Source organism: Rhinolophus sinicus, linkage group LG18 (assembly GCF_036562045.2).
Source record: "Rhinolophus sinicus isolate RSC01 linkage group LG18, ASM3656204v1, whole genome shotgun sequence".
Classification (NCBI taxonomy): Eukaryota; Metazoa; Chordata; class Mammalia; order Chiroptera; family Rhinolophidae; genus Rhinolophus; species Rhinolophus sinicus.
The window spans coordinates 2018295-2034993 of NC_133767.1; the positions used below are offsets into that span (position 1 = coordinate 2018295).

Consider the following 16699-nt stretch of genomic DNA (forward strand, 5'->3'; position numbering starts at 1 on the left):
ACTAATTGGGCTATGAAGTTTTACCTCATCCGCCATATTCACCTGACCTCTGGTCAACCATCTACCACTTCTTCAAGCATCTTGACAATCTTTTGTAGGGAAAATGCTCCCAGACCCAACCAGCAGGATGCAGAAAATGCTTTCCAAGAGTCGTCAAATCCCAAAGCAAGGCTTTTTACACTACAGAAATACACAAACTTATTTCTCGTTGACAAAAATGTGTTGATTGTAATGATTCCTATTTTGATTAATAAAGATGTGTTTGAGCCTAGTTATAATGATTTAAAATTCATGGTCCGAAACCACAATTACTTGTGCACCAACTTAATAGTTTTACCAGGTCACACAGACAGTAGATGATAGAAACAAAATTTTAACACAAGGAGTCCTGGCTCCTACGTCCGTGCTCTTAAACTTGATATAACAGTGCAGTGCCTGGGACACAGTAATTACTCAAAAAAAACCAAATCCACAAAAACCCATTTGTTGTCTAACTGCTGACTGGTGGTAGGTCCTACTCCACTATCTGACTTCAGAAAATTCGACATGGGAAAGAAAGTCCTGGGAGCCGTCGTCACGGTTATTATTATTTCATAACAACAACAACACGACCCCTCCCTGGCGTTTGTAAAGGACCATCTTTCCCAAACGCTTTCCCTTTCCGTACGCTGACGTCTGGTGAAGCCTACAGAGCAGCACATGGTTCTCACTTTACAGGGAATCTGAGGCCAGAAGAAGGAAAATCACATTTCCAGAATAAACGGAAGCGTCTGACCTCGTCCTAAGTGAGAGACTCTCTCTGTTTTGAGGGCAGGAAAGGCAGGGCTGGGCGTCCCTTCGCCAGTGCGCCCCGCCCCGGCGCCGAGCCCCGGCCCTTCCTCACCCGTGCTGCTCCAGGAGCCGGAGCCTCACCGCGGCCTTCTGCTCGGGGCTGAGGTCTGGGCAGGCCCTGAGGCCGTGCAGGGCGGTGGCCCAGGCCCTGGGGGACACCCCGCGGAGGATGACGGCCGCCGGCAAGTGGCAGAGCAGATTTCCCACGATGTCCACGGTGTACTCGTCGGCAATGGTGTCGTTCTGAAACCGACAAAGGGAGCTGATGGAAGCCCCAGCCGGGCTCAAGGCAGTGATCCCTTAAAAACACTTCCCGACCCCAAACCTCGTAAAAATTCTGGGACCTGAATCGCCTGTCCTGCCATGGACGAGCAGAGATGGCACGGGGCCTGATGGAGACCTGACTTCACCTATCAGGGAGACCCCTCAGGGAGCGGTGTGGGCAGAGACCTGGCATATCGTGAAAACTTGGCAAGTGAGGGCTGTCGTCATGGTCACTGTTACTGCCCTGAGGGGACTCCATCATAATACTAGTACATCAATAATCAAGCAGCACCTCCAAGTCTGTACGGGCCTCGAAAGCCTGCAAAGCTCTTTCTCACAATGACAGCAGAGCCACCATTTAGTGAGCACTTATTATGGCCAGGAACTGCTCTAAGTGTTCCCAGGTCTCCATTCATTCATCTTCAAAGTAACTGCAAGAGGCAAGGGTTCATACCATCCACATTTTAAGTCAAGAAACTGCCAGCTAGTTACCAGGATCCACAGTCAGACAGGGTAGGAGCTCCATAAACATATGCTGACCCATTGGGCCTCAGCATTAAACAATCCATTGCCTGCTTCCTGCCCTCAGTAACTCCAGACAGGAAGGGCTCTTACACCCATATTACAGATAAGGAAACTGAGGCTCAGGGAGGAGAGGTGACTTGCTCCCAGCCACATAACCACTCATCAGCAGAGGCATGTCTAGCACCCAGACTCTGTACTGGGCTCCTTCCCGGCCACCAGAGTGGACTCCCCTCATTCAGGCCCCGGAATAGCAGGCTCCAGATCCAGGGGCCAAGACCGTCCCACCTCGTGCCTTCAGAGCCAGCGCTGAGACCACAGGTCAGACTTCTGGCCACCACAGCAGGCTTGAGATCCCAGCCAGATCCCGAGGGCTCCCCAAGGTGGCCCAGATAGCCGGAGGGGCAGACACACTGGTGAAAGTGTCACCCAGAAGTTTCCTTACCAGGCACTGCTGCACTTTTCTGATGACCGAATTCTTTTTGTGAGAATCTAAAACCAAGGCGTCCAGCTGACTCTTCCCCAGGCTGATCAGAAAGGGCACACACTGGGAGGCTGGGACAGAAGCCAGGTAGCGCGCCCTGGAGAGAGATGGGGAGACTGAGGGAAGGAAGACAGTGGCTGCTCTGTGTTGCCCCCAAATCAGGGTCTGCAGCCCAAGAGCTTATCACAAGGGTGTTCTTTAAATGCTTGTTTTCCCCCAGGGATGCTGTGGCTGCTTTGGGTGGGTAGGAGGTCTCCCACCCATCACACTCCTCTCCTCCAGGTGGGACACAAACTTCCCATCATGCTCCTCTCAATGAGCAAGAAACAAATGTCCCATCATGCTCCTCTCCTACAGGTTGGAAACACACTTCCCATCATGCTCTTCTCCTACAGGTGGGAAACACACTTCCCATCATGCACCTCACCTATGGGCAGTAAACACACTTCCCATCATGCTCTTCTCCTACAGGTGGGAAACACACTTCCCATCATGCACCTCACCTATGGGCAGTAAACACACTTCCCATCATGCTCTTCTCCTACAGGTGGGAAACACACTTCCCATCATGCTCTTCTCCTACAGGTGGGAAACACACTTCCCATCATGCTCCTCTTCTATGCCCCAGCAGCACTGATCACAGAATAGGATCTCCATACACATACGCTGACTGATGGAGTGGTTGAGGAGAGATGAGGAGAAAGGGAAAATAAACAGTAGAAGAAGAAAGGGACAAAGAGGAGAGAGAATAAAATAGAAAGTAAGAAAGAAAGGCAAGAAGGAGAGACTAAGAGACATGACCCCCAATTCCGTCATCTCCAGTCCAGGACACCCACTGTCCCTGCCCCCCAAGCTCTAAACTGCATTCTCAGCATGGGCAGTATCACCCCCACGGGGCAGAAACTGGTTCCGGGAGCAGGAGGGAGCGAAAATAATCGCAGTTATTACAGTGATTTGTGATTCACCAGAGCTCCATCCTACCCAACAAAATCGTATTCCTGGTAATTTCTCTCATTAGGGAGAAATGAAACTTTTCTCCTTAGGGAGGCAATAATGAAATAAAGGTTGAGAAAGACGCTCTAGACTCACGTGGCCTGACTCCTGGCCATCACTTGACTGTTCCAAACCCAAATGGAAAGGGTCTCCCTCCTCCATGTCGTCTCAGACTCCCCTTTCCTTTTATCCCCAATGTCACGCTATCTCCTTAATATGCCTCAAATCTGTTCTCGCCTCTCCATTCCCAGGACCGCTGGCTTATTTCACCCATCCATCCATCCATCCATCCAGCAAATGTTCACAGAGCACACTGCTCCCCAGGTAACCAGCTATAACCATGAGCCAGACATGAGGGCAGGTCCCCGCTCTCAGGATGCTTTATTCTGATGGGGGGAAGAAACCCAGAAACCAGGGGAGAAAACAGGCCCTTTCAGCTACTGGTAAATGTAAGGAAGAAAATAAAATGGTTCTAATGGAGAGGGATGGTGAGGGCAGCCAGGAGAGCCTTGTCTACGGCAGTGCTCTTTGAGCTGAGACATGGGTGAGGGGAAGGAGACAGCCATGCCAAGGGCTAGGTCACAGAAGTAAGCTTCCACTGTCGCCCTCCTTCCAGCCGGGCCCCTGCATTCTCCGCAACACGGACAGTGGTGGTGAGCTCTGAAACGTGAATCTGAGGGCTGTGCCCAGAACACAGGTGAAACACCTCGGCGTGTCACTCAGGCCCTCCCTGATCTGACCGTTCCTTCTCTCTCCCAACTACTCTGCCGATGCGCACCATGAGTTCCCAGAGGACGTCACTTTTCTTACCCACAGAGGGACTGACCACCACTTGTGCCCCTGCCTGGACCATCCATCGTTCTTCGTGCCCCTGACTGGACTAACGCATTCTGCAAGCTTTAGTTCAGTCTCCTCTGACTCTCCAGTCTGAAGGGGAAATTCCATCCTCTGTGCCCAGTGCCCACGAGCTCTTCCCACGGTACCACACTTCCCATCATGCTCCTTTTCTATGCCCCCTTGTCTTTCTTAGAGAATCACCTTCTTCACTCTAAGTCCTTGTGCTTTATGGTGGACCCCATTTCACTCTCAGCTACAGGGGTGCAAGTTACCCATCGTCCCAAACCCAGTGATTGAGTCTAGGAGAGCAAATTGGCCCAATGTAGGCCAATGACAATCAAACCCAAGTCTTAATTGAGAAAGACAGGAAGAGAAAGTCTTCTCCCTGCATTTGAAACTAGGAAGATGTAACCTTGGATCTGCCAGGGGCCACTGCAAAGAACCTGCCTGCAGAGGAAAGCTGGGCCAAGAGACAGACACATGTGACATCATTTGTAGCCTTAGATCCAGCCATGCCTGAAATCCATCCCTGGACTTTCCAGTTACCTGAACTCCAAATTGCCTTTTATTGCCTAAGCCAGTTTGAGTTAAGATACTGTCACTTGCAACCAAATATCAACTTGATATGGTAATTGGCTTAATGCTGGTCTATTTCTCCCTCACCCCCATGAGACTGTAAGCTTTAATAAAGTGAAATTTTAGTTATCTCTGAGAACAGTACATAGTAAGCACATGATAAATATTTTTTGAATGAATGGAGACAAGAGAAGGGAGAGGGAAATGAAGAGAAAAAGAGAGAAACAGTGTCCAGACCATATGTAAAAAGCAGGGCTGCCCCCACCCGGAGGCCGAGCGCCCACACATACCAGCAGAAATCCCCACTGCTGATGTCAGCCCTGATTGCCCTGGAGCTCGGGCACAGCTGTGAGGCCAGCCCACGCGGGACCTGATGTGTGGCCATTCATTCAGGCTTACGTTGCTTTGGCTTTGGTTTTTAAATAACAAGTAAACGCATCTTATGTGGGGCTAAGAAGTTAAATCCTGCTTCTCTACGACCTCACTGTCAAATGCACTCTCCACTCTGCCTCTGGTTCCCCACAAAAACCCAGGGGGACAGAATCTTGGGTGACTCCCACCAACCTTGTTGCTGTGCCAGAAAGGGGGTTGCTGGCGTTCACTTACGGGAGTGCAGCCAACAGGAAGGGAGGCATGGAGGACCTGGCAACTTCCCAGTATTTCCACGCCAAACAATTAACCTGAAAGATAAAAGCAGTTGCAGGCATGTCGGTGAATGACAAGAACAAACACAGACCGTGCTTTCTGGCACCAGGCACTGCTCCGAGTGCTTCACATGTTTACTTACTTAACGGAACGCCCGTGGGGTAGGTACCCCTGCGGGGCCCAGGTTACGATGAGGAAACTGAGGCATCAGCGAGATGAACTGAAAAATGTATGTCTGAGCATGCACAGCGGTCTCGTTTATACCTGCAAGAATCTGAGCTACAGCCTTAAGGCCCCTCAGGAAGGGGTTGGCCAAGTAAATTACGATGTATCCACACAGTGGGATGCTATGCAATCAATTTGCTTTCCTACGGGAGATTTACATATATTGACATGGAACGATGTCCGTGCCCTATTTCGTACATATGTATACACATATTATATATGCATATCATATACACATATACACACATTATATACACATATTGTATACAAAGTTCTACAGAACAGTGTGTGTAGTATGAGCTCGTTTGTGTTTTTCAGGTGACGTGCAAATGTGTCTTATATATACCCCCAAACTCTCAAAGTCAAGAGCAAACTTATCCCCGTGGGTACCTCTGGAGCAGGGATTCTCAGGCTCGGCACTAGTGACAGTGGCGTCGGAGAACCTTTCGCTGGGGGTGCCCTGTGTACTGTGAGGTGCTGAGCACAGCCCTGCACCCCCACTAGGTGCCAGGAGCACCTTCCCCAGCTGCGACAACCAAAAGTGTCTCCAGATATGGCCAATCGGTCCCGTTGTAGACTGTTGCTCTGGGGGACTTATCACTTTCTACTTTTCTATTAATATAATAATTGTGTGTTTCCAGCAAAACTGTCAACGATGAAGGCGAACTTTCTAACCAACTGGTATTTGAAGGTTCTGAGAACGGGAGCATCTAGGGAAGGAGCTTTGTGGGGACAACTCTTCCTGCTGGAACATCCTTCCTCAAAGCTGGTTTGACCTCCATCCATGGGACCAGGTATCGACTTCCCTCCTGACCTGGGGGAGGCTTTTCATATAGTTCAATGGTTCTCACCCAGGAACTAGTTAGAAATGTAAATTTCACTTGCTGAGAGACTCTGAAAAGTCTGTTCCTGCCTCTGGTGTCCCCAGAGGGTTCAAGAATCTCTATAACCATTTGGAAAGTAAAGTTTTAATTGGGGGTGGGTGGGGGAACAACAGTCCCAGAGCAGCGTTCGCTTCCCGGTTACCCCGGACAGGACGGATGGGGACACGAGACAAGGAAACGGCCTCCAGGCCCCAGAGGACGTCGTTATGAACGTGGAAAATGGTGAACCTGCCAACCGTATTTTAAGGTTCAAATCGGAGTATGAAATAACCAATCTGTGGAAACTCTGGCTGTGGAGACACGGGGATTGGGAGTTTTTAACAAAGAAACAGGAGAAAGCCTGGCTCAATCTTTGGCCCCACATCATCCCTTGCATGGGAAGAATCCCAGCACGAATATATTTAGACGCCATGGTCGGGGCAGGTCCGGTGACTGGGGCGAGCGAGAGAGAGAAACAGAAGCAGGAAAGTGCTGCGACGGTACCTGATCCGGTGAAAGCAGCCGGAGGTTGTTCTCGAAATACTGGAAATAGGCCAGAAAGGAGTCGGCGCTCATGGCATCGATGTGGGAGCACATCACACCTTTGACCAGCTGCCCTGCACTAGAAAACAAAACAGGGGGCCCGGGAGAAGAAGGGGGTAGGGCAGACAGGACAGAAGGAGCGAGAGAAGGCAGAGCTGGCCTGACACAGGCTACAGACCGGCCTGTCCCACCGTCCCTCCCAGGAAATTAGGCTCCAAAGGGCTCATCAGGCCCCGCACCCCTCCTTCCCACGGAGTTACATTCTCCTACCTCAGGAGCTCCTGGGGCCTTCTGGTGGTCCTTGACAGGACTTCATACAGGAACAAGGCCTGAGGGGAGAGAATGGTCACCAGTGTGATGGAGCAGTCACTGGATAAGCACGTGCCCAGCACCTTGAGGCCCTGTGGGAAGGCATGCCATGATCCCATTTCATAGACGGGAAGACAGAGGCTTGCCAGGCCGTGTAACTTACCCAGGGCCACATCATTGCTAAGTGGCAGGGCTGGGATTTGAAGTGGTGGCAGAGTAATCGCAGAGCCCATGCCCTCACACCCCAGGTCATTCCCTGTGCTCTAGGGGTGAGTGACGGGCAAAGCCATTGGGTAGCAAGGCCAGAGGTAGCCTTCCTGTGCTTTAGGAAGCCGCTGCCCAGTGAGCACCCTCTGTAGCCCCTATTTCCATGCCCACCTGCCACTTCCTGGACACACAGCATCCCAGGAAGCAAAAGCAAAAGAGACGACCAGGACGGGCCAGTGGAACCAACCATGTGATAAGAGGTTGGAACTTTCAGCCCCACCCCCAACCCCCAGGGAGGGGAGAGGGGCTGGAGGTTGAACCAACCACCAATGGCTGATGATGTCATCAGCTGTGTCTGTGTAATGGCGCCTCCCTGAACCCAAGAGGACGGGGTACTGAGAGCTTCCGGGCAGGTGAATACGGGGGGATTTGGGGAGAGTGGCGCCTGCAGAGGGCAGGGAAGCCCCGAGCCCTTTCCCCACCCCTCGCCCTGTGCTTCTCTTCCATCTGGCTGCTCCTGAGTTACATCCTTTCAAAATAAACCAGCGATCCAGTGAGTAAAATGTCTCTCTGGGTTCTGCGAGCCGCTCTAGCAAATGAACCAAACCCAAGGACGGGGTCATTGGAACCTCCAATCTCCAGCCAGTCAATCAGGACAGGTGACAACCTGGACTTGTGATTGGCATCTGAAGTGGGGACAGTCCTGTGGGACTGAGCCCTCAACCTGGGGGACCTGACACTACCTCCAGGCGGATGGGTCAGGATTGAGTGGCATCGTAAGGTCCCCAGGAGGTGTCGGAGAATTGCTTGGGGTGCGGGAAGCCCCACGCACACCTCAGAACTGCTGTCAGAACCCTCAGTGGTCACACCTGGCTCCTCCGAAGCTCCTTGTCCGTTAGAACTGTGGAGTTGAATCCGGGTTCCCTCCGTAAATCGAAGAGAGACACTTCCTTAAAGAAAGCCCCTTGTATTTCCACAATGCCTGAGGCCGTATCTCCTGCTTCTATCATCTGCCAGAAGTGAGAAGAGACATGCTAAAGCCTTGTAGCAGGTGCATGGACCTTTGCATAAGGGCCGGGCACTGGGCTGAGTGCTTCCCGGGCAATAAAACCCATCAGATCTGCTCAGCAACCCAGTGATGTGGGACTATCATTATCCCCATTTTACAGGTAAGAATACTGAGGTCTAACGAGCAATTCCTTGATATGTCAGATTCAAGCCCAAATCTATCTTATTCCAAAACCCATGTCCTTTATTTTAACCATATCCTATTGCTGATGGCTAGGTGTTGGTATTTGGGGCCAAACCCCTTGGGTTTGCTTTCTTAACAGATTTTGCCATTAGACAAAGCAGGTTGGCAGAATAAGATGCCCCAAAGACCCACTGCCAAGTGAGAAAGAGGAACATGGCATGACTTTAAACTACGGAAGGGACCTTCAGAAGCGCTCTGGGAGGTCCCGAGCATTCATTTTTAGACTGGAAAAACTTTACAAATATTATTATATCAAGAAATCTAATTTAAGAAGAGTCTCCCAGATCCAATGGGTTATGGGGATCCCCAGGGTCTTGGAAGAGGCACAGCCTGACCCAAGGGGCTCTTTCTGGAAAGGAGGGAAGGTGGGCATCAGGAGAAGGTATTCCCCGGGCTCAGAACAGCCTGTCACGCAGGCTGAGCTAGCCCCAGCCTCAGGTCGATGGCCCAAAGTCACAGCCCACTCACACAACCCCAAAACCACACCTTCTGTGAGCCACGTGGCCGAGGACCCAACGCCTTCCTCACCTTGCTGAGAACACCTTGCTGCTGGGCAGGTGACAAATCGGACACGTGCAGGGAGACGGCGCTTCTCAGGACCTGCGTGAGGTCTCTGCGATCCATGCTGTGGAAAGCCTGGGTGCCCACCCCGGCCAGCAGCACCCCCATCTGGCTGACGTTGTAGAAAGACAGCACCTGGGGAGGACCAGCCATGAGGGGGGGGGCGGGCTCTGCGTGCTCTTTCACCTTGTGGGCATTTACGAGGCCACACTGTGAGCCGGGTATCACGATGGGTGCCAGGCACCACCCTGAGCAGGACGCATGCTGCCCTCCCAGGCCTTCCTTCTATCAGGAGAGGGAGTTCCGTATCCAAACATGACATGACTGGTCGCTGCTCTGCTGGGGGAAGTACTTTGCCCTCTGAGGCTGCAGCACACACATCCCAAAATGGTCACCCACGCACCACAGCTGACCAAGCAACGGGCTCTTTTTGTGTTTCATTTGAACGAGCTGACACCATTTAAAAATTGGGAGAACTCCCATAAAAATCCAGATTGGAGTCTGTGTTTTTTAAAAAAAAAAAAAAAAATCTGAGTACCAGGCAATCCTGAGCCACACAGGCAGCAATGGGCAAGGACTGACCAGCAGCCACCCTTCAGGTAGGTCCCGGGCGTCCCAGTTCACGCAGCCCCACCCCGTTACAGTGCCTGAGGCAGCCGACGTTTCTCACTGTCACCTGACAGGCATCCAACAGACCGATGGATGTCAGCCAAGTCCCACCCTCATCTAGCTCCATGGAGAAATTATGAGTTGAAATAAAGACACGTCTCAGGATATGAGTCCGACATTCGGTGACAACAGACTCTAGCCAGCTGGCCTATCAGAAACTATACTTGATGTCCCCGCCTCCTTTGGAGTGAAGACATTAGGTGTTTTTCCACATAACAAGAGCGTCCCTTGGTTCTAGAAAAAGACAGGTGAGTGGTTTCCTCTGGTTATGCTCTGTAGCACGGACAGTCTCTTACTGTGCCCCAAGAGGACAAAACCTTTTAAACTCTTGGCTTCTTAGTAAAAGCTGCCTCGCCCTTCTGTAGGAAAAGGTGGGTGCTAGGAGAGCGATGAGCCATTCTGTCCAGACTGGGAGGGAACAAGACAGTCTCCCTCAGCTCCCTAACAGCAAAGTCAGAGACATGTCCAGGTCCACTTACGTGGCCCGTCAAGCCTTCAAACTAAAGTCACCACAAGGCTATAAAGGACAAGATGAATGGGCTGGCCTTGGCCTGAGTCAGAGAGTGAGGATGGGTGGGCAGTGGTCATGGCGCCACAATGGAGGCAGTGAGCATGGGGGCTAAGTAAGCAGGCTCTGAAGCCACGTGCCCTCGGTGCCACCCCAGCTGTGTCCCTTTGATGTGGCTTTGGCCAATTCCCTCATGTGCTCTTTGCCTCGTGAACAACCTGGAAAGTGAAGGCTATAACACTGCTGACCCCAGCAGGCCGTTGGGGAAATTAAATGATTAACTCACTTAGAACCTGGCACCCAGTACGAGCTTTATAAATGTTGGTCATTGTTGTCCAATTGGAATCCAGTCCAACGCTCGCGAGCCAATTTTCTTTCTGGGCAGTGACTGTGAGGATGAACTAAAAGAGTGAGACCCAAAATGTTTAGGGCTCAGAGCTCTGGAGAAAAGGCCCATCTCCCATCCCAGGAGCAGCCAGAGCATGCACTGGCGCGGCTCCTCGTGTTGCCGCGTCACATACAAGAAACAGGGCTGGGGCTGAAACCAGGACCTGGCTTCAGAGCCTGCTCGCTTACCTCCCTCCAGACACGACCTTCTGTGGGGACCTTCCCTCCCTGCAGCCCAAGATCGCAATGAAGGAGCATTACCTCGGATCCCAGGATGAGGGGTGTGCTAGCAGCCGCAACAAGAAGAAAGGCCTGCGGTGGACCCCCCACTTTGCTCAACGACAGCTATCAGTCGCTGAGCTGACGCTCTAGGTCACGTGTTGTTCTAACCTCTCCCCGTGTACTGACTCCATCATCCATCCTTGCAACAATCCTATGGGTGTCACACAAATCTCCCATCTTACAAACAGGGAAACTGAGGCAACGAGAAGTTAAGCCAGCTGTCCCCAGTCACAAATGTCCAGCTAGTAAGTGGCAGAGCAAAGGTTTGAACCCATGGCACTATCTTCTTACTGACTGGCTGCCCCTGCTGTGTGCATCTCACTGGCCCTTGGGTCTCCGGGTCTTAGGAAAACAGTGCAAAGTTCCAACTGACCTTCTCATGGGCCAAGTATTTGGCAGACAGGATGATGACCTGGCTCTTGGCCCAGCCTGAGATCTGGTTGAGGGTAGAGATGGCGCCATGCACAGCCTCAGGGGACAGGGATTCCAGCTGACTGTGGGTCAAGCCCACGATCGCATCCGACAAAGAGCCCAGCGTCTCATTGAGGGTCTGGTTCTCCGTGGCGATGTCTAGGAGGTCAGCTTTGAGCTAGAAGGGGAGCAAGCTGGAATGAGGGTCCACAGCAAGCAAGAGGGTGTAAGGACTACACAACCCCCTCCCTCCCACTCTGCCCTATCAAAGGGATAGAGGCTCCGGCCAATGGGAGAGGGGCTCCAGCCAATGGGATAGGGGCTCCAGCCAATGGGAGGGGCTCCAGCCACTCCCAGTTACCCCACTGAGGATACCACTTCTCTGGCCTTGATCTTAATATGCCACAAATTAACTTTGTGCTTCATTTAAAGACTAGTTGTTATTAACTTTAAAGCATGGCAGAAGGGAATTTTGTTCCCTTCACCCATAATTCCACCACACTCTCCTAACATCTGTTTTCCTCTGGTGACCTTGATCTTGCCATCTGTAGAGATGGCTGTTTCTCTTTCGTGAAATATCCAGGGGTTTTTCATGATAATATATAATCTATGTAAAAGTAATTCTCAGCAGTAACAAAAAGTGAAAGTCCCCTGAAAATCCTACCTAATAAAAATAACTATGATTAGTACTATATTATTAATATAATTGGGTATATATGTTTCTAAAACTTCTTATGTCTTTACAAATACGTACTTCAGAAATAAACTACAGTGCACAGTTTTCACAGATGTAATATGAATGGAAGTGCAATTTTCTAAATTTTCCCTTAAAATTATGTCTTACACAAGTTTTCACGTTTCTGTGATCACCTTAACAATTATTTTATTCTAACATGCCTGTCTAGTTCTAGTCAGCTGTCCCACTTGCTTCCAACAGAGAAGGTGATAGATTCACCTCTCGTAATATGACCTCTGTACAAAAAAAACAAAACAAAATGAAACAAAAAAACCGGTTCACGCTGTAACACTGAATTTGTAGGAACAATATACTCATTTCACAAGTGTGCACATGACTGTTCCAGGTAATACTGGAACGGCCAGTGGGGGGCAGCAGAGTGAAGGGACAGACACGGGGCTGCCAGGTCCTGGTTCCCCCATCTCCTGGGGTCCCCAGCAGTTCCCAGCCCCTAGAGCTCAGCTCCCACGTCTGTGCCAGGAAGGGGGGGACGAGAGCAGCGCTCCAAAGCGTGGTCCTAGACCAGAAGCAGCGCCGCCATCTGCGAACTCGTGAGAAATGCAGGGTCCCGGGCCCCACCCAGGCCTACGGACTCAGAGCCTGCATCTGAGACCCGGGGCGGTCCTTACAAACGTTTACATTTGATGGGATTTTGATCTATCCAAGCTTTTCTCTCCAATGTTTTGTGCTGTTCCAACCCACGTGGAGCTCATCCCAGTATCTGAGGTACCATCTGCTATGGCTGGGCCTCCGTCCTCATGAACTGGACGACTTTCCTCTCAGCGGCCCAGCGAGGCTGTTCTCCCATTTCCCTGGCTAGCGAAACTGAGGCCGCGGCCCAGGGCCATGCACCCGCCCGCACCTTCTGCACAGCAGCCTGGAAGCCCCGCAAACGGCTGCACTTGATCATCTGGTGAAGAAGGACCTGGGCCATGGCCGTGTCCAGCGACTCCAGGTCGTCGTAGAAACACACCAGCAGCCCCAGCCTGTGTGAGGAGACAAGGGAAGGCTGGAGGGTACAGAGCTGGGGCCACAGCCACAGCCCTGCCACCATCGGGACTGAGAGGGTCGCGATCACAGCCGCTACCATGTAGCCGAGCCCTTTACTGGCTTATCTCATCACAACCACCCTGCGAGGCAGGCGCTCTCATTAGCCCCATTTCATAGAAGGGCAAACTGAGACTCGGTGCGATCAAGTGACTGGCCCAAGTGGAGCTGGGACTTAAATCCAGATCCTCCAATCTCCCTCCTGGGGGCGGGAAGGACACAAAGAAAGCCTGGTGCTGAGTCAGCCATAGAAAACTCCCCATTTTCCACACGGAGAGAAGCTGGTTGTCCATCCTGTGGGATTCTCTGGGGCAGAGACTTGTACCCAGGGTGCTCCAAGACCTACACCCCCAGATGATGATGACTTCAAAAGAAAAGAAAAAGGTAAGAGGCAGAACAGTGTCAGGGCAGAGGTGGGATTTGAACCCTGGTCCAGCTGGGAGCACTACACCTACTAGTTAAGAGCGTAGCTTCAGGCCGACTGGAGTTGACACCCAGCTCTGCGAGATATTGGACCTCCAGCAAGTTGCTTAACTTCTCTGCAAGGTTGCCGCCCACAGTTGTGCAGTGTACACCCTGGACTACTGTACGGGGTGGCCCTTCCTCTCTGAGCCTTTAATAAAGGGGAGGTTTGCTTTGTTCATCAGCGCACGTCGTAAGAAATATGGTGATGACAGCAAGGAGGAGTATGGAGAGCGTCAGACAAGAAGAGGCTTCCGGAAGCATTTCTACTTCCTGGCAGGTACTAAGCACACAGTCACACCAATGGATGCTCTCAGCGTCAGTGTGAAATCGACTCCACTTAGACGGGTCACCACCTGGTTAACCGTGCCCGACCCCGCTCCACCCTGAGTCTCAGAAAGACACTGACCTGCTCGGACATAGCCCCGGGAGAGCCACCAGGCCAGGGGGACGATCTGAAAATGTGTCTGATGAGAAACGACGACTCAGGGAAAGTGAAGACTGAATATTAATAACCGTGGTAACAGCTGACATTTCTCGAGCACTTACTTTGTGTCAGGTGTGCTGAATCCTCAGAAGGATCTTAATGAGGTAGGCAGATTATTATCTCCCATTTTACAGATGGGGAAGTAGAGGCACAGAGAGGTAGAGTAACATGGCCAAGGTCACACAACTTGTGACAGAGCTTGGGTTAAACCCAGGAAGTCTGGCTCCAGGTCCCAAGTTCTTAACCACGAAGTTACTTTTTTGTGTAACTGCAGGAATATGGGACCCACGCTCATGAGTGAAAATTACAGTGATGGGTGAAGGTGTTAACAGTTTTACATAAGACCATTCTCTACCCGTGACTTTGAAAGAATTGAAGCACTATGGTGACGTCAGAGGAAGTACGGACTGGAAGGCACTGGGAGATGAAAGAAGATGGCACACGGTGCTCCCCACCCGTCCCCATTGCGCACCCCCTCCTCTGACATTCAAATCCCGTCTGGAGTCGCCGAGTGCATGGCTCCTGGTCCTCCCCTGCTGGAAACGGTCCCTGGAGTATCACATCACAACCACTGAGTTCTAGCCTCATCTCATCAGGGGGTCTAGATAACACACCGGAGAATCTAGACAACAAGGGGTTTGGAAGTGTGGGGACCCACGAGCTATTTCTAACACTCAATCCAGCCTAGAGGAAATTACTCATTTACCTTGAAACGGACAGAGTACGGGGTGCTTACATGTTCCAGCTCCATGCTCAGAGCTGGAGTCTTAGCTTGCAAAGGCTGCATAGGCGCCTGGCACACGGGGGACGCTGACAATGCCTCTGCTCCCTTCCCCCTTCAGAACCTCTCCTAGGCATCTCTGGGAGGAAACACTGCCCCGCTCATGCACGGAGACACCGGACTATTCAGAGAGGAACCAGCCACCGCCCTTCTCTCCCTTTGCTGCGCAGAGGAAGCTGCAGCTTAGCTCAGAGGGAGGAAACAGCTCGAGGGCCAGGCCCTGCCCCTTACCTGTGGATGGTGGAGGTGTTCCTCACGTCAAAGCTGGAGGAGCCGATCCTTTCCAGAAAGGCCTGGGCCAGGTCAGGCGTGATGTCGTAAACTGTGTCCAGCTGCTTGGTGGCATTGTCATAGCTGATAAACAGCCCGATCTGGTGGACACGGACGGAAATATCAGTGAGGAGGGCTGAAGTGGCCCCCATGCAGCCCCCCCCCCCCGGTGCATGCACTGCACCCCATCTCAGACACTCAGATATGCCCAGTTCCCGCTGTGATGGATTTCTTAATGGTCTGTCACAGCTGCTGTGGTTTCCTCTTCACCCCGACTGTTATTTAGAAAGGTATTGTTTTTTTAATATCCAAGATGTTGAACTTTTTTAAAGCTGACATTGGCACATTTATGTCTAGATTTGTTCTACTGAAGTCAGAGAATGTGGTCCACAAGTTTTCTGTTCTGGGGAATCAGAGATTTTTAAAATAGATGAGTGAGTTTATAAATGGCTCTTGGGTGATGATAAAAATGAGTGTCTGTTCTGTTTGTAAGATAAAAAGTGAACAAGAATGGAAAGACTCTGAATAGTATAGTTAATAAAGTTGAACATGCAGAGGGCACCAAAAAAAAGTATACACGTTTTAAGAAAGGAAAAAAACTATTAAAATTGTCATACTCAATATATACCAATGACAAAAGATGAAAACAAGTCACGTTGGACTTCTGCGATTCCAAGAGGTGCTCAAAGTGGTTCCCATCAGCGTCCAGACACTTCTGATGACAGCGAACTACTGCTTGAGCAACACTGACCAAAGTGTCCACTTGTGTACATTTTTTGGCACCCCGAGTATGTATGTATGTATGTATGTATGTATGTATGTATGTATGTATGTGTATATATATATATATATATATATATATATATATTCACATTCTTTCTGTTTTGGTCACTTTTGCCTACGTGTCCAAGGCTGTCACACGGACGTCTCCTGCATTTCAATGCACTGTTATTCTGGTTCTGATCTCATCGGGGACTCCTAACATGGCCTCTCCCACGGACTGCACTCTTTGCCCATTAAAATTCCCTCTCGGTGTTGGTACTCTGTGGTTTCACCTCCCTTCTCTACATTTTTTGATGACGAAGAAAAGTTGCAATGGACTCTTGACCTTAGAAATTCCCCCTATGGGCCCAGCTTCCTCAGAATTGTACCTCTAGCTACGTCCTGAAATTCACTCAACACTGAGAGTGTAGCATGGAGGTGGAATCCATTTTACAACTGAGGGTTATAAAAACGAAAGCTGACTGAAATAGTCCCAGCCTCTGAGGTAGAAAGAGGAACCTAGTATTCCCCTGGTTTCATCATAACCAGACATTGTTGGGTCAGTGGGCCGTTGAACAAGCTCTGTCATTTGATGCCAACATGTCTCTCACTGACCAGGAGACACATGATCAAAACTGGAGGCAAGCCCCAAACCCTTCACAAATGCCTCTGTGTTGGCAGCATTCGAGAGTCAGGATGCCCAAGGGAGGTTAGTGCCACGGGGTCAGCATCAGGAGGAGGAGAGAAGCAGGCTGACCAGTGAGTTAAGTAACCTTAGAACATTA

The 16699-nt window shown here is 50.9% G+C and overlaps 1 protein-coding gene across 5 annotated transcripts in view; it reads right to left on the reverse strand.

Moving 5' to 3' along the window:
• Nucleotides 1-16699, reverse strand: part of OTOA (otoancorin) — a 166603-nt gene that overhangs the window by 130242 nt on the left and 19662 nt on the right. For all 5 annotated transcript variants that reach the window (XR_012493048.1, XM_074322570.1, XM_074322569.1 and 2 more), the window contains exons 11-20: nucleotides 15114-15253; nucleotides 12968-13091; nucleotides 11332-11547; nucleotides 9080-9247; nucleotides 8169-8309; nucleotides 7054-7112; nucleotides 6745-6862; nucleotides 5114-5187; nucleotides 2063-2198; nucleotides 884-1074 (exon numbers count right to left, since the gene is read on the reverse strand). Coding sequence is in view for 4 of the 5 variants with exons in the window: in XM_074322570.1 (XP_074178671.1) it covers nucleotides 884-1074; nucleotides 2063-2198; nucleotides 5114-5187; nucleotides 6745-6862; nucleotides 7054-7112; nucleotides 8169-8309; nucleotides 9080-9247; nucleotides 11332-11547; nucleotides 12968-13091; nucleotides 15114-15253 (1367 nt within the window). In the remaining variant the exon portion in view is untranslated. The remainder of the gene's footprint in view (nucleotides 1-883; nucleotides 1075-2062; nucleotides 2199-5113; nucleotides 5188-6744; nucleotides 6863-7053; nucleotides 7113-8168; nucleotides 8310-9079; nucleotides 9248-11331; nucleotides 11548-12967; nucleotides 13092-15113; nucleotides 15254-16699) is intronic.